Source organism: Coenobita brevimanus, chromosome 60, assembly GCF_032717465.1.
Source record: "Coenobita brevimanus isolate Jiangsu-jjx chromosome 60, ASM3271746v2, whole genome shotgun sequence".
NCBI classification, from domain to species: domain Eukaryota; kingdom Metazoa; phylum Arthropoda; class Malacostraca; order Decapoda; family Coenobitidae; genus Coenobita; species Coenobita brevimanus.
In genome coordinates this window covers 22,267,862-22,292,890 of record NC_137013.1, presented here as the reverse complement: position 1 = coordinate 22,292,890, position 25,029 = coordinate 22,267,862, and the positions used below count along the sequence as shown (strand labels likewise).

Below are 25,029 nucleotides of genomic sequence, written 5' to 3'. Positions count from 1 at the left end.
GAAGCATAGGTCTTGAGAACAACAGGAGGGACTCCATCAGGCCCATATGCCTTATTAGTATTGAGGCCAGCAATGGCAGAAAATACATCAGCTGAAAAAATTTTAATGTCAGCCATGAGGAAGTCAGAGGGTGGAAGTGAAGGAGGAACAGCACCGGAATCGTCTAAGGTGGAATTGGAGGAGAAAGTCTGAGCGAAAAGATCTGCTTTATCAGTAGAAGAAATAGGTACAGAGCCATCAGAGTAGAAAAGAGGAGGGAAGGATGATGAGGTAAAGTTGTTAGAAAGGTTTTTGGCAAGGTGCCAGGAGGAGGGGGAAGAATTCGAGTTGGAGAGTTGAGAGCATATTTCAGTACGGATGAAATTATTTCTAGCAGAGCAAAGAACAGACTTAGTATGATTCCGGGCAGAAACGTATAAAAGATGTGATTCAGGGTGATTCCGGGCAGAAACGTATAAAAGATGTGATTCAGGGTGGGTTGGCTCTGGTACCTTTTATAGGCCCTCTCCTTGTTCCGGACAGCATTAGAACAAGCGTGTTTAAACCAAGGCATTCTTGCAATAGTCGAAGGATATGAGAGAGGAATGTATGCTTCCATGCCCGAGAGAATAACCTCTGTAATGCACAAGGCACACTCAGATGGCTCCCGGCCATGGAAGCAATAATCATTCCAGGGAAAATCAAAGAAGTACTGCCTGAGGGCCTCCCAATCCGTAGCTCCAAAGTGCCACAGATGACGTTTCTTTGGAGGGTCCACAGGCCGTACCAGAGCGATAGGACAGGTTAAGGTGATAAGGTTGTGATCGGAGGAGCCCAACGGAGAGAAAAGATTAACAGTGTAAGCAGAAGGATTAGTAGTAGGGGAAGGTGTAGGCTAGTTCACCAGGTGGATCAGTGAAAGGAGAGGAGGGTGTAGGTGTGACTAAAATTGTTTTTAATATCAATGATTTCCTGTGGAGCTTAAACTGGCGACATAAAGATTTGTATTAACTAGTGATATTTATAACGTTTGCGGTACTGTAGAAAGACTAAATTGCTTAATTCTTTTCTGTATGTTTCTCGTCTGGCCTAGCTGCGTGTTGATGCATGCACATGACCCGAGGGTATATAAGCCGGAGGATTTTGGGTGAAGACAGTTTTTTGTGGGTTGGCATCGGGAGAGGGTGTGTTTGATTGGAGACCAGAGAGGGAGGAGAAACAGTATTTTGTGTATTGTATATATTTCTGAACGTTTTTTCACTTCGTGTCAGCATCCAGTCGTAAGTATTACTGTATTATTATTATTATTATTATTATTATTATTATTTGTGGCAATCGAGTGCAGTTTAGTTATCTCTTTTTGTATGAGTTTATTTCTTTTATTTGGCAAGTTTGTTCCCAAATATTAGTGTGATTATTCAGGGTATTATCGGGTTATTTGTTTTTCTCATTCTTTTGTGTTTTCATTATCTGATTGTGAATATTGTAAATATTATTAGCTTTTATTATATCAGGTAATTTTCATTGTGTTTGCTCTCCCCTTGCTAACGTTAGCTAATTTTGTCTACTTTCGGACATGTGTTGCGAGATTGAAGTTAATGTTTTTTATTGTTTTTCATCACTTAACCATTTGTTCAGTTCCCTTTTCACTTTGTTTTCTCAGTTTCTACGCGTCATATTGTTATCTTGTGTTGCCTTCTCCTATCTCGTAACACTGGTCATCTTCCTTTCGGGACTTTGACGAAAGTTTTGCCATTCCACTTGACATCTCAAAGCTTTCGATCGAGTCTGGCATAAATCTTTAATTTCCAAACTGCCCTCTTACGGTTTCTAGCCTTCGGTCTGTGTCTTCATCAATAGCTTCCTTTCTGGTCGTTCTATAGTCGCTCTTGTAGACAGCCATAGTTCTTCTCCTGGATCTGTCAACAGTGGTGCTCCTCAGGGCTATGTCCTGTCACCAATTCTCTTCCTTTTATTCATCAATGACCTTCTAAGTTGTAAATCTAACACTATCCACTTGTACGCTGATGATTCCACCCTTCACCTTTCCATTCGGTTCCCACAACGTCCATCTCAGCAGTTACTTCAACAAACAAGGGGTGAGGTTATGGCACACGTAATGTCTGACCTGGCTCTTATCTCTGACAGGGGTAAAAATAATTTTATTGTTTTTAATGCTTCAAAGACTCAGTTCTTACACCTATCAACCCGACAAAATCTTCCACAGGAGTACCCACTGATGTTTAATATTATTCAGCTCAATCCTGCATCATCCTTGAACATGTTTGGGGTTTCATTAACTCGGGACTTATTTGGAAAGATCATATTACATCTCTTGTAAAATCTGATTTCAAGAGATCAGGTGTGCTAAGGCGACTCCGTACCTTCTTTACCCCTGCACAGTTGTTGACTTTATACACTGATTTTATTCGCCTCTCTGTAGAGTACAGCTCTCAGGTGTGGGGAGGCTTTCCACATACAGCTGTTCTCAGTAGGGTGGAGTCAAAGGCTTTTCGTCTCATTAACTCTCCTCCATTACTGGCTCCTTTCAACTGCTGTCTCTTCACAGCATTGTTGCATCTGTGTCTCTTTTCTGTCACTACTTCAATTGTCACTTGTCCTCTGAACCGTCGGCTTGCATCCTGCCAACTCTACAACAGGCACGTATCACCCGTCTAGCAACAATTTCTCATCCCTTTTCTGCCCAGCTCTCTAATGCAAGAGTTAACCATTCCTCCCAGTCCTTCATTTATGCAACAGGAGAACTCTGAAACTGTCTCTCTTTGTGTGTATTTCCTAATTCCTAGGATCTCCAGACTTTCAAACGCAGTTTGTCCAGGTACCTCGAAATGAACGGATCTTGAATTTGGCTCTCTTTTGTATTGTTTTTGTCTTCTTCTGGGAAGAAAAGATTTGAGGGCTCCTGGGTTTTGGTTCTTTTTTCCTTGCAGTAAAAATATATATATATATATATATATATATATATATATATATATATATATATATATATATATATACTGTATATCTATATCTATCTATCTATCTATATAGTATATATATATATATATATATATATATATATATATATATACAGTATATCATCATCATCATCCGGACCTCCTTTCGCATCCTAGGGCAGAGTGAGGAGTACAATGTCCAGACAGCCCCTGAACTTCCCTCTGTCCTAGCTAAATTATTCAGACTATGCATACGTACTTCTTTATTCCCAAATTCATGGAAAGAAGCCAATATTCACCCAACTCCGAAGAAAGGAAGTTCCTCTGACCCCTCTGATTACAGACCAATAGCTGTCACATCTTCTTTTGGTAAGATATTTGAAACTTTAATTAATAAGCACATTGTTAAACATCTTGAATCCAACAACTTAATTAGTGATAGACAATATGGTTTTCGCCAAGAAAGATCCACCATTGATATACTCATTCTCCTAACTCATACCATCCATCAATCAATTGATTTACGTGGAGAAACTCATGCAGTAGCTCTTGATATTTCTAAAGCTTTCGACAGAATATGGCACCGTTCCCTGCTGTCCAAACTCCCTTGCTATGGACTAACGTCTTTTGTTCCTTTGATCTTAGTGACAAGAAAATAAGAGTAAAAGTAGATGATGTATATTCCAATTTTCACTCAATTAATGCCGGCGTCCTGCAGGGATCAGTTCTGGCGCCAACCCTATTCCTTGTTCATATTAATGATCTCTTATCTGTCACCCACAATCCCATTCACTCATATGCAGATGACTCAACACTACATAGTTCATTCACACTCAGACACCCATTTACAAAGTCCAATATTTCTACCTTTCAACTCAGCACAGCCATCTCCATAAATCAAGATCTATCTACGATAAGTGAATGGGGACAAAATAACCTTGTCTCATTTAATGCTAGTAAAACTAAATATATACAATTTACCAATAGACAGATATTGCCAGATTCGAACATAATCTTCAGTGCTACTAATATTCCCATCTCCAGAAGTATTGAAATTCTTGGCATCTCACTTAACAATACCCTCAGCTAGAACTCTCATGTCAGATCACTTGCTAAAACCGCCTCAAAGAAACTTGGATTATTGTACAGAGTCCGTAACTTCCTCGCTGATGAGCAGTTAGCTATAATTTATAAGAGTCATGTGCGCTTTCAGCTTGAATATTGCTCACCCTTGTGGAATGGTTGTGAAGAGGTTGCATTAAAACAACTAGACAAAACTCAAAACATAGCTGTTAGAATCATTAACAACTCTGCTATTACAAATAAACTACCTCCCCTGCAAGTAAGAAGGAATGTTGCCTCCCTTGCATTATTTTATAGATATTTTTTTGGCAAATGCTCAGACGAAGTTGCATACATGGTGCCACCTGTCCATGCCTTCCCTCGTGCTACACGGGCATCTGGTAGCGCTCATGACTGGAATGTCACTCAGCCATATTGCAGAACTTCTGCCTATCAGAATTCTTTCATTCCCCGAACTGCATCTCTCTGGAACTCGCTTCCCCAGAGTTGTTTCCCTCCAAATTTTAACCCACAGCTGTTCTAGTCTAACTGTTACAGATATTTTATGAACAGAGGACACCAGTAATCTGGTGTATGGATGATTTCTTGTATTCATGTCTTTTTCCTTCCTCTGTTCTGTTATTTAAAAAAAAAAAAAAAAAAGCCCAGTCCAATGGGCCATGCTTCCAGTCACTCATCATTCAAGCCCCCGGAATACTGGCTCTGTTGGATACACCAAAACCATTCACCACGTTTTGTAGCTTCACATAAACGTATCCGATAGAGTCAATCCGGAAACTGCCTCGTTAAAAAGGGGTGCCAAATCATGCATTCCTTCTAACAGCTTTCATCCAGCCAGCTCGGTCTCTTGTCAGTTCCCTAGCCTCACCGACTTCCAGACCTCTCTTCCTTACACATTCATCCACCATATCTCTCCACCTTTTCCTTGGCCTACCTCGCCTCCTTCCTCCTTCAAATTCGCTCAGATATACCTTTTTCACCACTCTAATGTTATCCATTCTCTCCACATGACCATACCATCTCAGTACACTGTCTTAGATTCTGGTGTCCACCGACTTCCTTACTCCACATCTTTCAGGAATCACATTATTTCGTATCCCATCCACCTTCTGTACTCCACATACATTCCTCAGCAGTCCCATCTCCACTGTTCTTACTCTTGACTTTTCATTTTCACTTCTTCTTGTAAGACTCGTGCAGCTGCAACACTTAAGCCTCTGTTTCTTATCAAGGCTTTCATTGCGCCAGCTACCTTTCTTCCTTGTGTCACTCTACTTTCAACTTCTTTTGCACATTTTCCTCTCTCTTCTGTCACTGTATCCAGGTATTTGAACTCTCTCACCAATTCCAGTCTCTCTCCATTCACTGTAACATCGCCACTGGGAGTCACCTTCTCTCTCAGTAACCATCAATTTACTCTTTTCTTCATTTACATTCTAGGCACGACGCTCACAGACATCAGCAAAACTCTGCACTAGCCTATCTAGTTTTTTTCCGGTGCTTGTAAGCAGTACTGCATCATCATCATACAACAAATTTGAGATATTCCATCCATCACCATTTATTACCAACGCCATCACTCTCTCCATTACTCTTGTTTTTACTTCTCTTATCACCCCATTCTTATATGTATTGAACAACAGTGGGGACATTACACAATCTTGTCGCACGCCCACACCGATCGTGAACCATTCACGTATATATATTGTACAGTATATACAAAACACACACACACACACACACAAAAGTCGTGCAAGTAGCACGTGTTACTTTTCATACGCTTTCCAGCAATATGTGTAGATTCGCTGTTACTTTATCAAGTCTTTGAAGTAGCATAGGGTTGGTAATGAATTTGGCTTTTTTTTTTTTTTTAATAGAAGTATGATTTCGAATTTTTAGAAAACTCGCTTTAGTAATACCTGTTACTTCCCCATAAGCTTTCCAGCAATGCGCATTGATCGTCTTTCGTTCTGCATAAAAACAGTTTAGACTTTAAACGCTGAACTTGGTGCTGTTTGGCTTTATTCTGCAAAATTATGGCGACATCTTTTCTTTTTCTTCCTTTTTTTATGAGAGAGCCACCTAAGTAACACCTATTACTTTTTCTATAAGCTTTTCAACTATGTGCCTAGATTCACTGTCGATTAAATCGTCTCCCAAATAAGAGTTTCGATGCTGTGCTCTACCACTCTATATATCGGAGTTGTAGGTGGTTCGGTAGATCTAAAAAGAGATAATTAGTGGGAAGAAAACCATATCAATGATTACGTCAGTAAGACAGTGTATTACCGTGATAATGAAGTCACTGTACTTCCCTAGTCCCAAGGAGTTGATAGTTTTTAGAAGAAATGTCCTGAGTACTGCATTTGAAGTAGTTCAGGACGCGCATGTCTAAAATGAGATCCATTAATGCTTAAAGACATGATGGCATTGGCAGATTAAGTTCATGCCTCTGTACTAGCACCCTTTTACCCAAATCACTAAGTAGATGAAACCGTACATCGGAGGCCAAGTATCAGTGAAGAAGATGCTACGAAGAATCTTGTCGTGGTGATGATGGTGATGAATTTGGCGGCGGGTGTAGGTAGTTGTTAATTTCCCTTTTTCGAAATTTATTTTTACGAAAAGCGGAGAATTATATATATATATATATATATATATATATATATATATATATATATATATATATATATATATATATATATATATATATATATATATATATATATTGTTACGGAACAGAGAAAGATAATGAACACTTTAAGTGAGAATACTAAAAATCACTACTATCCCGTAAAGTTCCAGCTTCAAAACAGAAGAGTTAGGTAAAATTACAAGTTAAAGTTTAATGCTCAAACTAACAACAAAACATTCAGGACTCATAAGGATAATGTAATGGCAAAAAACAGGTTAAATATATGGTTAACTGCAATAGCCTCTATTAACACGAAATTAGCATGAGTAAATTGATCTAAGTCAACCCTGATAAAATGAAAATACACTGGGTAATGCTCAGTTAATGCAGGATGAATTATTACAGATACAAAATATTATTAATGATGGCTGACAATAAGAACCTTACATAAATTACAAAAACCTTACTAGGCCTAAGAATCAACCTTATGCTACACAGTACAAGAAAAAAATGCAACAACAGTTATACTCAAATTACACAGCTGCTAGATGGTTAGAGACTTCCTGAGCACTCACAATAATAACTGTACAGGGGAGGACAGAGATGTGAACAAAATGAGGAGCAGATCTAAGTGGCAATAATACAGAGACTGAGCTCATTATATAGGGGCCAGCAGAGCTTGATACAACTTGTAAGAAGGACACGCAAATGAAGCCATAGGGGACAAAGAGCTGACAATCCTACTCTGAACAACAGAAAGGACGACTTACTCTCCTATAACGGTAGAAAGGGGGACTGAGGCAGAACACGCTCGTGATTAAACATGCAGCATACTGTGCGTTAAAATTACACAAAGGATGATGAAATCATAGGCTATGTAACACCTCCCCACAAAGAAAAAGAAATTTACAAAGGAAATTTCTTATTACTCTAAAACAATCTGTCTAAAGTCTAGATAAGCATCTGCAATAACATTTTCTTTCCCCTTGACATGTTGTATGTCTAATGAATACTCCTGAAGAAGTAGACTCCATCTTGTCAATCTCTGATTTTTATCTTTAAACTTACTAAGGAATTTCAGTGGGTTATGATCGGTATAAATGACTATGGGGTCAAAACCAGAACACAAATAAAATGAAAAATGCTGTAAACCCAAAATCAAGGCCAAAAGCTCTTTCTCAATAGTTGAGTAGTTCTTTTGAGGTGGAGTGAACTTCTTACCGTAATAAGATACAGGATGTTCAATACCCTGATCATCCTCTTGCAGCAAAACAGCCCCAGCTCCTGTTTCACTTGCGTTAACAGCCATCTTAAAAGGCTTAGCAAAATTTGGAGTAGCGAGCACTGGCTGACTTAATAGGATAGCTTTAAGTTTGCTGAAAGAGGATTCACAGTTATCGGTCCAGACAAATTCAACTCCCTTTTTCAGTAGGTCTGTAAGTGGTGATACAAGAAGAGAAAAGTTAAGAACAAATCTCCTGTAATAACCTACCATTCCCAAAAATCTTTGTAGCTCTTTCCTACTTTTAGGTCTGGGAAGATCACTTATTACCTGAACCTTAGCTGCTGGTGGTGCAACATGTCCATCACCAATTACGTACCCGAGGTACTGAACTTTAGCTTGACCAAACTCACACTTTGATAAATTAGCTACAAGATTAGCCTGAACCAAACGCTCAAGAAATTTACTGACATGGCATAGGTGATCTTTCCAGTTGTCACTGAAGATTAATACATCATCAATATAAACAACACACCCTGCCAAACCCTCTGTTACAACATTCATGAGCTTCTGAAATGTGGCTGGTGCATTCTTCATACCATATGGCATTACAGAACATGCAAAAGTCTTTCCTAGTGTTACAAAACATGAGATCTCCCTAGCATGTTCAGTCATAGGTACTTGCCAGTATCCCTTTAACAAATCAAACTTACTTATATACCTAGCCTTTCCGATCTTGTCTATGCAATCTTCCACACGAGGGAGAGAGTAAGTGTCTGTTTTGGTTATCTGATTAACACGTCTGTAGTCGATGCAAAGCCGCTGTGACCCACCTGGCTTAGGGACTAGAGTGACAGGAGAACTCCACTCGCTCTGACAGGGCTCAATCATCTTGTGGTCCAACAGGTAGCCAAGCTCCTTCTGGATGAGTGGAACTTTCACTGGGTTCACACGGTAAGGAGGCAGTTTAATTGGCTTTGCGTCTCCAACATCGACATCATGCATCAACACAGTGGTTCTTCCTGGAGTGGCATGGAACACTTGCGGGTACTCCTGCAGTAATGCTGAAAACTCCTGCCTTTCCTCGGGAGGTAGATGAGAAAGCTTAGTCTGGAGATCATTCATGATATCAGGATTCTTCCCCAAACTATCACTCAGGCTCATACTGCATGGGAGAGCTTCACTTGCAGACTCGGGTGGAACAGCTACAGTGCAGACTGGATTATTTTCGTCCCGCCTGTGATATAACTTTAGCATGTTGATGTGACATAGTTGCTTGTTCTTTCTACGATCTGGTGTGGCGATGACATACTTGACATCACTGAGTTTCCTCTCCACGAAATAAGGACCACTAAACTTGGCTTCAAGAGGTTGCCCATGAACCGGTAGCAGAATCAAAACCTGATCTCCTAGCTGAAAGTGGCGTAACCTGGACTTCTTATCATACCAAGTCTTCATCTTCTCCTGAGGAGCTCCTAAATTCTCTCTCGCCAGCTGTAAAGCAGTGGACAGCCGTTCTTTGAACTTCATCACATACTCCAGCAGGTTGACGTCATCTTCCTCCGACAGCCAGCATTCCTTGAGTAACTTAAGGGGTCCTCTTACTTCATGGCCAAACAGTAGTTCAAAAGGTGAGAAGCCCAGTGATTCATTTGGAGATTCTCTTGCAGCAAACACAACAAATGGAAGACCTTTATCCCAGTCTTTCTGATGTTCCAAACAGTATTTCTTGAGCATCGATTTGAGTGTTTGATGATATCTCTCCAACGCTCCTTGGGTCTGGGGATGGTAAGCTGAAGACGTGATCTGGGTGATGCCCAACTCTTTCAGAGACTGCTTGAAAACGTTTGACATGAAATTACTTCCCCGGTCTGACTGTACCTCCTTGGGCAGACCAAACTTTGTGAAGAACCCTAGCATTTCCTTAACCACGTTCTTTGCTGAGATATTTCTAAGTGGAATGGCTTCAGGATAACGAGTAGCCATATCAATCAGGGTCAACACATAAGAAAATCCTGAAGAAGTCTTAGGAAGAGGGCCCACAATATCCACCAACACACGGGTGAATGGCGCCTCAAAAGGAGGAATGGGAACTAGAGGTGCAACCTTTTCGGTCTGATTAAACTTCCCCACAACTTGACAGGTGTGACAAGACTTACAATACCAGGAAACATCCCTGAAGATACCTGGCTAGTAGAAGTGTTTCAAAATGCGTGCCACAGTCTTCCTTACTCCAAGGTGTCCTGCCAAACTGGAATCATGAGCCACTCTAATGATATCCTGCCTACAAACACGAGGGATGACAACTTGATGTACAACCTCCCATTCACAGTCGGCTGATGCTGTTGGGGGTCTCCACTTCCTCATAAGTACTCCTGACTTTATATAATAACAAGTAGAAGCACCAGCTGACTCTTCCTCACTGCAAGCAGAGTTAGCTAGACCTTTCAACTCAGGGTCAGCAACCTGCAGCTCAACCAACTCTTGACGAGACAAATTATCAACACTACGGGGTACTGCCTCATCTGGTGAGTGGTCCAAATTAGCAAGAAAAGTGTCAGCTAGGATAACATCATCATCATCATTATCCTCTAAATCACCAGTAACTTTAGACTTAGCCCTAGTGACAGCACATGCAGGGAACACATCAGGGACATCACAATCCTGGGACGCAGCCACTGGCTCACTAGACAACTGTGGAGCTGGACACACTTGACTTCCACCAACATCATTTCCAAGTAAGAAAGTTACACCTGACAATGGGAGTGTCTCAACCAACCCAACCATAACGGAACCATTAACAAAACCAGACTCTAAATTCACTCTGCACAGAGAGACAGAGAAGTAATTATTCCCTACGCCTTGTAAGATTACAGTTTCATCAGAGGAATTAACATTAGAGCCTAGAACACTGGTCAGCATAAGGGATTGGCAAGCACCTGTATCACGATATATTTTAACTGATTTCCTGTCATTACTGTCCAGAGGACTGACAAAACCATCAGACAGGAAATTAGCACATGAGCTCTTGAGAGTGTCACCCACGTTACTGCTCAAAAGAGGAGCTTCATCATGGGAATTTAATTTACCCCTCAAAGCAGGTTCAGTTAACTCAGTTAAAGAATTCTGGGAACTCTCAAGGGTGGACACTAGACCAATTGACTGAATATTTAAAGACTCCTTTTTGTTCATATCACGCTGTCTCCTGAAACATTTCTCCGTAGTATGACCAAGCTTACTACAATAAGTACATTTACTTTTCTGAAATCTAGAGGTGAAGCTGGTATTTACTTCCTGAGAAACATCATCTTTATTCTCTTTCCTGTTACCTGTACTCTGAGTAGAGGCAACGTACTTACTCTCAGCTTTCCCTTTTTCTTTAGAATATCTCTTGTGAGCGAGAACATATTCATCAGCTAAAACTGCAGCATCAGACAAATTATCTATTCTTCTCTCATCAAGATATAGGCTTACATCTTTATTAACACACCTCTTGAAGTCCTCCAGCAAAATCATCTGCTTAAATTTACCAAAATCAGAATCCACATTCTTAGAATTTAACCACTGCTCTAACAGATTTTCTTTGATTTTTGCATACTCAACATGGGATTGCTTATCTTGCTTATAAGTTGTCCTAAATTTTACTCTATAGGCTTCAGGAACAAGTTCATAGGCCTTAAGAATCAAGCTCTTAACTACATCATAATTATCAGATTGATCCTGAGGCAAAGATGCATAAGTTACTTGAGCTTTACCGGTGAGAACAGTTTGAAGGAGTACTGGCCAATACTCTTTGGACCAATTAAAACCTGTAGCTACCCTCTCAAACAACTGAAAATACTTTGTTAAATCAGATTCATTAAAAGGAGGGACAAGTTTAACATTTTTAGCCACATCAAAATCATCAGAGCTAGATGATCCAGTTCCACCTTGTTTCATGCGATACTCATGGTCTGCCTGAATCCTAGCTAGTTCAATTTGTGCCTGAGCCTGTATCTGTGCCTCCTGAATCCGAGCCTGAGATTCAGCCTCCTTAGCATTTGCTTGAAATTCAGCCTCCTTAACACGAGCCTCCTGCAGGGCTAGCTGTAACTTAGCTATTTCAATCTGCGTTTGTTCATTTGGAGGAGTTACATTAAACAAGCTCTTATTAATCATGCCAACAATTTGATCTTTAGAATGATGAGAGTGAACTGCAGTTCCCAATTGTTGAGCAACAAGCTTAAGTTCATTCTTTGTTCTGTTTTCTACATCACACACTGTTTGCACATTTGACAAAAAATCTTTGGCTTCATCAAACGTAGTAATAGTAGACATCATGAATAAATCACAGTGACAAAATATCAAGCAATATCCTTATGATAATATCCTGAATATCCTGATATGAGGTCGCCAAATTTATGTTACGGAACAGAGAAAGATAATGAACACTTTAAGTGAGAATACTAAAAATCACTACTGTCCCGTAAAGTTCCAGGTTCAAAACAAAAGAGTTAGGTAAAATTACAAGTTAAAGTTTAATGCTCAAACTAACAACAAAACATTCAGGACTCATAAGGATAATGTAATGGCAAAAAACAGGTTAAATATATGGTTAACTGCAATAGCCTCTATTAACACGAAATTAGCATGAGTAAATTTATCTAAGTCAGCCCTGATAAAATGAAAATACACTGGGTAATGCTCAGTTAATGAAAGATAAATTATTACAGATACAAAATATTATTAATGATGGCTGACAATAAGAACCTTACATAAATTACAAAAACCTTACTAGGCCTAAGAATCAACCTTCTACTACACAGTACAAGAAAAAAATGCAACAACAGTTATACTCAAATTACACAGCTGCTAGATGGTTGGAGACTTCCTGAGCACTCACAATAATAACTGTACAGGGGAGGACAGAGATGTGAACAAAATGAGGAGCAGATCTAAGTGGCAATAATGCAGAGACTGAGCTCATTATATAGGGGCCAGCAGAGCTTGATACAACTTGTAAGAAGGACGCGCAAATGAAGCCATAGGAGACAAAGAGCTGACAATCCTACTCTGAACAACAGAAAGGACGACTTACTCTACTATAACGGTAGAAGGGGGGAACTGAGGCAGAACACGCTCGTGATCAAACATGCAGCATACTGTGCGTTAAAATTACACAAAGGATGATGAAATCATAGGCTATGTAACAATATAGATATATATATATATATATATATATATATATATATATATATATATATATATATATATATATATATATATTATGCACTCTCTTCACACGAATTAGTCCAAGTCATGACGTCTTGATGTTTCTTTTTTTACGAAAACAGCGTGTTGTTTTGTCATAGTATGGTATTTGGACAATATAATGAACTTTACAAAATGATTAATTTAAATTCTTCAGTACAGTAGCAACATAAATACCGTTCTGATTACTAAGAGACGATTCTTTACTTCTATAAAATAGTGTAAAATAATTCAAAGAAGTTCTTCACTTCAACTATCATTTCTCAGCTAATCCAGGCAATATTTTCAATATAATTCACATTTTTTCACCTGACCTCCAAGAGGAGTGTCCTCAGATGTGCACCCTGGAGTACAACCCCGTGTGTGGCAGCGACGGCGTGACCTACGGCAACAAGTGCGGCCTGGGTATTGCTCAGTGCCACGACCCATCCATCAAATTCGCCTACGCCGGAGAGTGTGACCGTAAGAACATTTTCTCACTTTTCTTAACGTTTTATTTTTTACATGGGAATTCTGATGACACCTGGTAATATTCTCTTCTGTTACTAATGAAAAATATGTCAATAATAGGGAGGTATAAGTAGCATACAAGATAATATAAACGTTTAATATACAATGTGTGCTGTCACGGAAAGGCAGCACGAAGTCTCCCACGACAGCAATACAGGCAGTGAGATGGCAGCCTAAGGGTAAGGACATGTATCGGATACTGAGTGGTTTTGTAGAATTCATAATATATCTTCCTCACAGTAAACCTTAAACCTTAATAACGCTTTGTACGTTATTGATGGATATGGCCATATAAATAGCAAACGAGAGAATGGTAAGGTGTGTTATAGAAAAAAAGTCACTAAGGAAAAGTTGCTACAAAACTTCGAACGTTACACAGAATTCGGCTGCCAGCCGCAATATGCCGTATTCACTTCATCCCCCATCTTCATATAATGAACGTCGCAACAGTGTAAACAAAGAATTGGAGAGAGTTGTTGGAATGACAGATATGATTGCTTTTTTTTTTCTTTCTTTCTTTCTTTTTTACATAGAGACTGGTGGGAGAGGATGCCTTCATTCAGTGGTACAAATATAGGCGGACATGTGCGCTGCCCAGTTATACACAAGTCCCACAGTTGCTTACCAATACCCCCAAAGGTTAATGGTGGGCTGCTGCATAATGGTAACCAGCCTACTGTTCACCTGGTTAATGTTTCAGGTTAACAGGGGCTACGCCAGATATAATATAGCGTCTCCGTAGTGTCATGGCATCAGAGCAGAGACTGGTTTCCTTTCCTATTTCTGTGACTTTATAAGGCGGTAAAGTGTAGTGATAAGGCTGCAGGAGGAGGAAAAGAAGATGGATTATAGGAGAGAGATGGAGGCGAGACTGGGTAGATAAGCATTGGAGCAGATGGCGGAGGTGGAAGGTGTGAGAAACATGTGTGCAGCACTGAGGTGATGTGTGGTGTTAGAAGAGGTAAACGATGGAAACAGCAGCGTGGTGGAATGAGGGGTGTTTAAACGAACTGTGAAAGGAACGGAGGAAATTTTTTAGAGACTACATAGGAAGTAGATGAAAATTAATGAGGATGTGTGGAAACGGAAGATAAAACTGTATGCCGGGAAGAGGAAAGATTTGAAGAGAATGTGAAAGAGCCTGAAAGACAGAACAAGAAGAATGCTTGTGAAGAGAGAAAACGATCAGAGGGAGAGAGTATTTAATGGGGATCTTAGGTATATACAACGATTATAATGGAGATGGCAGTGTTCCTATATCCATCTAAACAGTTTCGAGGCAGTAAAACATGTAATCGCATCCCAGCACATTTAGGACCAACTGCCTAGCCCCGGGCTCCTATTCTCCTCGTAGGGCAACGTAGGAATGGATGATGGATATATATATATATATATATATATATATATATATATATTTGTATTGCATGGTAGGTTAATAATTATACCATTATCATGACAGTTTGGGGTGCACTATTGATACACCGTAATGAAACGTATTGGAGTTAAAAAAAAAGAAAAAAGAAAAAAAGGATGGGGTTATGATTATGTTTTCCTGAGCCGACCTTGTTCAGACAGTTTCTGGCACACGTGGTCAAAACCCTAGGTTCTGATCACCTCCCAATCATCATCACTACCAAAACCAGAATCACCCCAACTGGCCACAAACACACATACACTAATTATAAGAGAGCCAACAGGGAGGTCTTTGTAACTGAAACAGAACAACATTTCGACACACTAAACAGTACACCCATCACAAACATCAACACCGCTGTGCACACTTTCAATACAATTATACAAAACGCACACAAAAGACACATCCCTAGAGGCAACAGAAAGAGACACAACCCCAACTTCACACCAGAAATTCAAGGCCTCATCAGACAACGGGACACACTGCAACACTCCCAAACACCCCATACACAAGACACCGTACAACAAATACAAGAACTCAACACTCAAATAAACAATAAAATATCAGAACAACAAACACTAAACTGGAAAAATTACCTCCAAACACTTGACCACAAAAAAAAAAAAAAAAATCAGCAAACTCGACAAAACACTAAACAGCATCACACTTTCCAACAGCAACACCACACAATCACACGCTGCCATCACAACAACAGACACCATACCCTCAAACAAACAACAAGCAAACAAGTCAGCCATCTGAAACCCCAACCCGAAGACCGACGTATCATCCGACGTAAGAGACAGTTCCCCACAGGCCCAGACTACGCACCTTACACTTACAAGCAGACGAAGCACATCATTAAGAACCTCAAGCACTCATCTGCCTGTTGACCAGACAACATAAGCAACATTTACCTTAAACACCTTGGACCACAAGGCATACAAGCCACTCACCAACATATCAAACTACAGCTACTCACACAACATAATACCCAACATGTGGAAGCATGGCATTATCATCACTATCCCTAAACCCAACAAAGACCCTACGTTACCCTCCTCACACCGCCCCATCACACTCCTCTGCACCCCCTCTAAAGTCACAGAATGACTGGTATTACAACTAGTCACACCTCCCATTCCCCTAGCCCAGTCACAACATGGCTTTAGGCCACTACACTCCACAAACATCCTTCTTACAGACCTTACACAGAGAGTTTTCGATGGCATGAATTCAGCTAGGCCACCACACAGAACACTTCTAATCACACTTGACATTAGCAAAGCTTTTGATGCCATCCCCCGCCACAACCTCACAAAAACAAAATACTCAACACAAACATGCACTATATCACAAAAAGATGGCTGGCAAACTACTTAGCAGGCAGATGTGCACACGTAACATTTGCCGGTCAATCTTCTAACATCAGAAACTTCACAAACGGCGTCCCCAAGGATCTGTTTTGTCCCCTACACTCTTTAACCTATACATCACGACATACCCACCCCCCACACACCACAGATACACATAGCTTCCTATGCAGATGATATAACACTTACATGTACGCACCAAAACGCAAACACAGCTGCACACATCATTCTACCTTACCTCAACACACTACACGAATGGTTTACCACAAACAGGCTCAAAATAGCCCCAACCAAATCTACAGTGACCTTTCTCACAAACTGGACAGCAGAACACAGTCACATCCCACACCTCACCATAAACAACACTCCCCTACCACACACACACACACACACACACACACACACACACACACACACACACACACACACACACACACACACACACACACAAAATCCTTGGTGTAACATACAATACATCAATGTCATTTAAACAACACATCACAAACATTAAAAATAAAATAACACCAAGACTCAATGCTTTGAGGTCACTTGCCCATACAAAATTCAGACACAACAAAGAAACCACCACCAAAGTATACAAACAATACATACGTTCAGTGATGAATTATGCAATCCCTGCCTGGGCTTCTAACCTCACCAAAACACACTACCGTACAACACTCTACAGACCATACAGAACAAGGCCCTAAAAATAATCACAGGCTGCACAGCTACTACACCCACAGACCACCTACATCAAGAAATCAAAGTCCTCAAAGTCAAGGATCACCTAGACATGAGAGGCACCCAGTTTCTTGTTGCAGCCTCCACAAACCCACAACATCCACTATATTACATGGCAGCACATCCACCCACACCAAGGAACATCAGAACAACACCCAGCATTCGATGCCATTCACAAATACTGTTATCTCTCCCCCCTCGCCCACCTCAGACCAGCTTCTAGAAGCATTTTCACACTCAGATCACTCGCCACTTCATTCAGTCACTTAAAGACAACACACAGCTGCATGCCTGCCGACATCCACCCTTCTGAATCCTATCTCCCTCGTGAGGACAGGGTCCACCTGGCCAGGCTGAGATGTGGGCACCATCCAGCCCTCTTAAGCTACCAGAAGAGGCTGGATGACTCCGTCGCTGATGCCTGTCCAGGATGCAACACAGCGCCCCATACTATTAAGCACATTATGCAAGACTGCATTGCACACAATCACCTACGCCAACAACACAACATACACTCTTTGAGAGCTCTGTGGGAAAGCCCGGTCTCGGCCATGGCCTTCCTAGGAAACTCAGGGCTGTTCGGCTAGACTGCCTAGGGAACAACTACTACTACTACTACACTGTCATTCCTATTTCTTAATATGATTTATTAAGTGTTTTTCATTCTTGTTTTACTGTTTTTTGAAGCACATGTAAGAAGTTCCGAAAGTTTTTGTAAGTTATTCAGCATAAGATCATAACATCAGCAAAGGGATTAATGAAGGTTCAGACTTACCCGCTCTTCCTTGGAAAGTCTATCTTGAGCTAAATAAAATGACCTTGAAAAATATGATGACACAGTGAGAGAGCGCCAAGTCTTGTAATCAATGTGTGACCTAACCTTTGACCAATAGCTCTGAAACCTGAGAAACCTGATCCTTGGATGACCACGAATGCTACCACTGATCGAATTTAGTTAATTTCAACCAAAAGTGCTTAAGCTGGCCAACCCTGTGACCTAGACCTGTATCCTAATGTTCTCGAATTTAAAAAGTTTAAACTATGTCTTATCCCAGATAGTTTCAGTGCATGTAATCCAAATGGAATAAAAAATTGCCAAAATTTTGACACTGTCCAGTGACCTTCAAATTTCATCGATTGTTATCAGATCTGATACACCTTAAACACTTCTCACCCTTCATCATACCACCAAGTTTTGTCTAAAACGGAATAAAACTGAAAAAAATTAACTTAGCAACCTATTACCATTGCCGTTTTGGGGGCAACTTCTACCGTGCTTCCAACAAATTGAATGATTACCCAATGTCTGAAAAAAGTAAGATAATTGGTTTTGCCATTATAGCTCTAGAAAGAAGAAGAAGAAGCGAGAAGGAACGAAGAATATAGAGAACCCTGAATTTTTGTCGATTGTGTTTTAGCGTGTAAGCGTTACATTTTAGCAACTTGGACAGATGTTTTAGGTACGCGTAAACAAACATGAGGATTAGGGCTAGATGTTTTTTATAATGTAATTCCTCCGTGTCTGAGAGAGACGAGCGATATTTGTTAAGGTTTAAAGGCCCATCGGCGTTATCCTTACATACGGTGTCCATTACGAGAGTAATATGCTGTCTGTATATACTATATATTGTATATCTATCTATCTATATACCTAGGCTGCTTCCCCCAAGGAAAGGGAGGTAGCCGAGACAGGACGACACACTCCCCATTTACTCATCCATTCAAACACATTCATTCACATCTTAGCCCCAAAGGGGAGAATGGACAGATCCTCACAGCACCACACCACACAAGGGTCAACTGCTCAATGCAATCAGTGACATCCGCAGCAGGGCCCGACAGCAGAGCTGGTTTACCCCTGCCACATCATAACAGACCCATCCCCTTACCCACACGTGACCTGACTAGCTGATCAGACCAAATCTATCTATCTATCTATTGCCAGACCTCTCAATCCCGTTTGGGGTGGCCACAAACAAATCCCCTTACCCACACGTGACCTGACTAGCTGATCAGACCACATCTATCTATCTATCTATTGCCAGACCTCTCAATCCCGTTTGGGGTGGCCACAAACAAATCGCCTCCAGGTCGCCCTGTCCCCCGCCATTTCACTCCCCTGCTCCCGACTCACACCCCCCTCTCTCATATACCTCTCCATCCCATCCCTCCATCTCATCCTCGGCCTCCCCCTCCCTCTTCCCCCCTCCACCTCACTCAAATACACTCTCTTCGTCAGTCTTTCACCCTCCATCCTCTCCACATGGCCAAACCACCTCAGTGTGTTCCTCATAACGCTTCCTATCACATCCACATCCACACCACAACGCTCCTTTATATCCTCATTCGTCAGCCTGTCTCTCCATGTGACTCCACAGGCTCCTCTTAAATAACTCATTTCCACTGCCCTCACTCTTGACTTGTGTCCTTCCAACAACGTCCAAGCTTCACTTCCATACATTAGAGTTGGTATCACAATACTGTCATGTAGTAACTTTTTCACTTCCATGCTCACTTCCCTGTTTCTTATCACTGCTTTCAAAGAACCAGCAACCTTTCTTCCCTGCTGTACCCTTTCAAGCACTTCACCCTCCAAACCTCCATCCTTACTCATCACACTACCCAAGTACTTAAACGTACTCACATTTTCCAATTCCTCACCATCCATCCTCGCTCTACATTCACTGACTTCACCTCTCTCAAAGACCATCACTTTACTCTTCCCTACATTCACCTTTAGATTCCGTTTCTTACACACTCTCTCAGACTCATCCACCAAGCCTTGCAGCTCCCCTTCATCTTCACTCAACAACACAGTATCATCTGCAAACAACAGTACAGGGAGTTTCCAAACACTATCCTCTCTCACCAGGGCCACTCCATCATCCACTACCCTACCTTGTACCTCTTTTATTACCCCATCCATGTACAGATTGAACAACCATGGAGACATGACACATCCCTGTTTCAACCCAACTTTCAAAGAGAAAAATTCACTTAGTTCACCATCCACACGCACTGCAGCCTTCGCACCACCGTACATACTCTTCACAGCATTCAACAACTTCCCAACTACTCCATATATTCTTAACACTTTCCAGACCAAATGCGGGAGAATATCCCCTCAGGACTGCATTCACAATTTCTCTCCATTTATTTCTGTCACGCACAGCCACTCTTCCTTGCTCAACAGACATCCCTCTCGCATCCAGCACTCTCTTCACACTGTCCATCCATCCTATTCGTGGTCTTCCTCTCAGCCTTACACCTCTCACATCAGATCTAGTTATCTTTTTCACCAATCGCTCATTATCCATTCTCTTCATATGCCCAAACCATCGCAACACCCTCTGCTCAACTCTATCAGCCACCTCCCGAACAACTCCAGTTCTCCTTCGCACTTCATCATTTCGCACTCGATCCATACACATCATTCTACACATATTCCTCAGACACCTCATCTCCATTACATTCAAACTTTTCCTCTCTGCTACACCCATATTCCATGTTTGAGCCCCATATAACGCAGTCGGTACCACAACACCCTCATACAGCCTTCTCTTTACATCCATTTTAAGCGAACGGCATCTAAACACTTTTTTCATTCCTCCCAGCACCTTTCCTACTTCATTTATTCTAAACTTCACTTCTGCATCTATTCTTCCATCCACAGCAACATGTGACCCTAGATATTTAAAACATTCTACCTCCCCAAGCAACTCGCCATTTAAAACTATATTCATCCCCCCTACCATCTACCAACCTCATACACTTCATCACTTTACTCTTATTCTCATTTACTTTCATTTTCCTCCTTTCACACACCCTTCCAAACTCCTCTACCAACTGTCTCAATCTCTCCTCTGAATCAGCCACCAGTGCAGGATCATCTGCAAACAGCAGCTGCTTCAGAATCCATGCTCAACCATCAACATTCACCAGACTCAGACCTCCCCTAAAACTCTTGCATTCACCTCCCTTACAACACCATCCATGTAAATATTAAACAACCAAGGCGACATCACACATCCCTGTCGCAGCCCTACTCTTACGGGAAACCAATCACTCACAGCATTTCCCACTCTTACACACGCTCTACTATTTACTTAAAAACTTTTCACCCCTTGTAGTAACCTACCAGTATATACCCAGTATATATATATATAACCCTTACTATCACTCATACACTGTTGTTTGTCTTGTGCCTCAGCGCTATGTGGTAACACCACACAGGCCGCGCCAGGTGCAGTGTAACGGCAGGTGTGTGGCGGTGACGCAGGATTACCACCACTCCACTGACAATGATACAACAGGAACGTTCATGAAGCTTTTAAACCCTTCAACCTGGAGACGTATTAGTAATTCTGTTCATGCTACTTAGACGACGTTTTTCATAGAGGGGATTTTTCGCCCTGATGGGGGTTAATGGAATTTTTTTTTATAACACTTCCAGGTCGGAAAATCCTTCCTAAGCTTAATAAAACTGTCTGATGACAGCAAGGATAGAATATAAAATATGTCATCGGAATAAGGGGGTAGATTTTGCCAACCTTTTAATGATTATGATTGGCAATTATTTCTCGAAAATAATTAGGAAAGTCTTGAAAATGTTTCATACTGTACTTATGAACAACTTTTGATGTAAAATTATAAACTATAATTTCGTACTAAGCAGGAAGAAATATATATACGATTTTTTGTACTGTATCACGTACTTCATTTTTAGATTAGTTACTGTTTATGAGACATGTAATTCATTTGTAATATGCAAGGATTTAAACTATGTGCAACTGGAAACAGTTTTTCTACTGAATAAATTATAGCATAATATTCCCTCATTTCCTTTTTATCGTACACACACACACACACACACACACACACACACACACACACACACACACACACACACACACACACTACCTAATCCAAACTCTTGCTTAACGGTACAGATCAGTGACAAACACCACATTCATTCCAACTGGAAAACCACAATTTTTTTGTCTGTATGTCATGAATTGTTCTTTATTTGTTGTTCTCGGTACTTGTTTTCATAATACAAGTAGATGGTAGTCGAGTGGATCAGGAGTGCGTTGGAAACAGCAGGTTTTCTGATTGAAATCTTGGTTGTTGCAGTGAACACCTTTGTTCAGATTAGAAAACAGTTTTCAAACGTAAGGAGTTAGGTACCACATTAATACGAAAGCCCATATTTACATTGAATAAATTCGTCTGGTAGTGGCAACAGTAAACAATAAGATGCCATCATACTGATGAGGTGAACATGGTCTTAAATCCTCATGCGTAAATGGTTGATCAAAACTAGCAGTTGCCAGATAATTGCATTTAGAGGCCGGTATATGATTTTAGAATATAAATAAGATAGTTTATCACTGAATCCTATTTTAATCCAGGAGCAGACAAGAGATCTGCCCTACATTAATCGAAAGAAAAATACACAGTACAGTATGTAACTTATTCTTATGTCAGTGTTTTGCACAAAATTTAATTATACCGCAGTGGACAATAATAGTCAATGCACTGTAGAAAGACCGCTTGGTGTACAACAGTGTTGCTGTTGAGGTTGCTTTTGTAACATTCTGGCATATTATTTACATTTCTGTTGCATTGTTCGCCATTGACGCTTGTGAGAAGTTTAGTAGAACTGGTAGAATTTGTTACAAAATGTTGTTTTGGTAGTCTGCTTATCAACTTATGATTTTCGTTTGCAAATGGTAAATGGAGAGTCCTGAGAGAAAACTGCCCAAAATGTGGGTCCACTTTGTTCAGTATCAAAATTTTCTCCTCCACCCATGACCTCATTGTCACTATCACTCTCATGCGTTCAGAATTTCCTGCCTCCAAGCTACGATGGTACAAAAAAATAAATAAATAAATAAATAAATAAATAAAATAAAGGTCTAGCATGTTCACGATAGTGCTTTGATAATTCACATAAAAATCCTACATTTCTTAAAGTTAATCAGAATTGCTTGATACGATCATTTGATGTCAAATTATCAGTATGTATGTTTTGCAACGTGTCTAGTATCTGAATAATCAGTTTTTTGGCATAGGTCTACGTAAAACTGGCACTTCCCCGCAGGATCACAATGTAGCAAGGCACATGGGTCTGATGTAATAGTTAATAAAGTACCGGGTCTGTGAGGTCTGTGGGTGTATTGCACAGTTCTTGCTAGGTTACACGGAAAGGTGAGTAACCCGTACGTCCTTAGGGAAGAAGGCGCCAGGTAATAAAACTTTCTACGAAACACCTGATGACATTCCTTTGGAAACGCCAATTACTTCTAATTCATATGACGAACAAGACATGCCAACTAGGAAGACCCACCCTGCCCTCCAGACTGACCTAACGTCCAAGTGTGGGAAATACCAGGAGCAATTCACACGCTGTGGATTCATGTCATTTACCTTTAACCAGATACATAACTAACCAGTTCGGTCTGTGCATGTAAGTGCTTACACACGGTACTGAAAGTCCATGCAAGTGAACAGACATTAGCAAACCAAGCATTCTTGTCGCGCTGTTTAATCAATTGATGCTCGCACACGTTTGAATGTGTGTGTGTGTGTGTGTGTGTGTGTGTGTGTGTGTGTGTGTGTGTGTGTGTGTGTGTGTGAATGTTTGATATGCGCATGTGTGTTTATATGAATGCGCTTTGGTATATTTATGCTTGTGTATGTTTATTGGGGTGTGCCTGTGTGTGTGTGTGTGTGCATTTGTATATGCTTGTTATTGCTTGTGTGTTTCTTTTTGTCTGTGGAGTCCATGGGCGCGCGTGTGTAATAATCTTAATTTTCAGCTACTTCTGATCTTACCCTAACCTAAGGGGGCCAACAGGATGACCCTGGCTGCTCCTGAGGAGCGTCGAGAACTACCAAACCTCACCTATGCTAGTGTGATCGAGGCGTAGGCACAATCGGACAGAGCACCTAATCTTTACCCAGTCTAATTACAAAACCTTGAGGGACCTCCACCACAGCCAGCCTTGAGCGACACTTGACAGGGGAATATTCATCTTCCCAACACCAGCAACGCGGTCAGAGCAGGGCTTGAACTCGGGTCATTTAAACTGGGAGTCAAGTGCTCTATGGATCGCGCCAAGTACAATGGGTCACAAAAGTATCGGTGCTCAATATGTGTGAAACATTTTTGACCACAGAACGAAGGTCACTGAAATATTGGTTTTCTACTTACCACACTTTGGTAGCCCTGATGTAGGGAGGTGTCATATATCGCCAGCTGGCAATATCCTCTTGCAAACACATGGCAAATATTATGTTTATATAAACAGATATTGTTCATACACAATGAGATGCTGGTAATGTCAGCAGTTGTTCGAATATTTTCGCTAGGCATCGGGCCCCCTGTGCACCGATACTTTTGGGTCCCATAGTACATCTACTGTTCCTCAAGTTAACATTCATGTTCATTTGTCCATCCATCATCTTTCACAAAAAGATCTGTATCCATTTTTATAGTCTTCTTTCATTTCAAAATCACAAGTCTCTCTCTCTCTCTCTCTCTCTCTCTCTCTCTCTCTCTCTCTCTCTCTCTCTCTCTCTCTCTCTCTCTCTCTCTCTCTCTCTCTCACATATTAACGATTCGGAACTTCAGCTTCTCTAAACTCTCATATCTCTCTTAATATTGGTTTCTTCCTTATTGCCATCATTTATACCTCATCGACTTTATCAACACGTAGCTACTTTTAAATGCGGTGACAATACTGCGGGTGGATAATAATATAATGCCGGCTTTACCATGAATAGTATTATCTTCTTCAACATCTCGTTATCCATAATATTAAAAGCTAATCATATGTTGGCCATCACTCTATAGGCCC

The 25,029-nt window shown here is 40.8% G+C and overlaps 1 protein-coding gene across 1 annotated transcript in view; it reads left to right on the top strand.

Moving 5' to 3' along the window:
- The window catches only part of LOC145403316 (ovomucoid-like), a 634,133-nt gene extending 612,580 nt beyond the window's left edge, over positions 1-21,553 (top strand). Inside the window, exons 7-8 of the mRNA XM_080275112.1 lie at positions 13,448-13,588; positions 21,378-21,553. Coding sequence (XP_080131238.1) covers positions 13,448-13,588; positions 21,378-21,421 — 185 coding nt within the window. The 3' untranslated portion in view covers positions 21,422-21,553. The remainder of the gene's footprint in view (positions 1-13,447; positions 13,589-21,377) is intronic.
- The last annotated feature ends 3,476 nt before the right edge of the window (positions 21,554-25,029 follow it).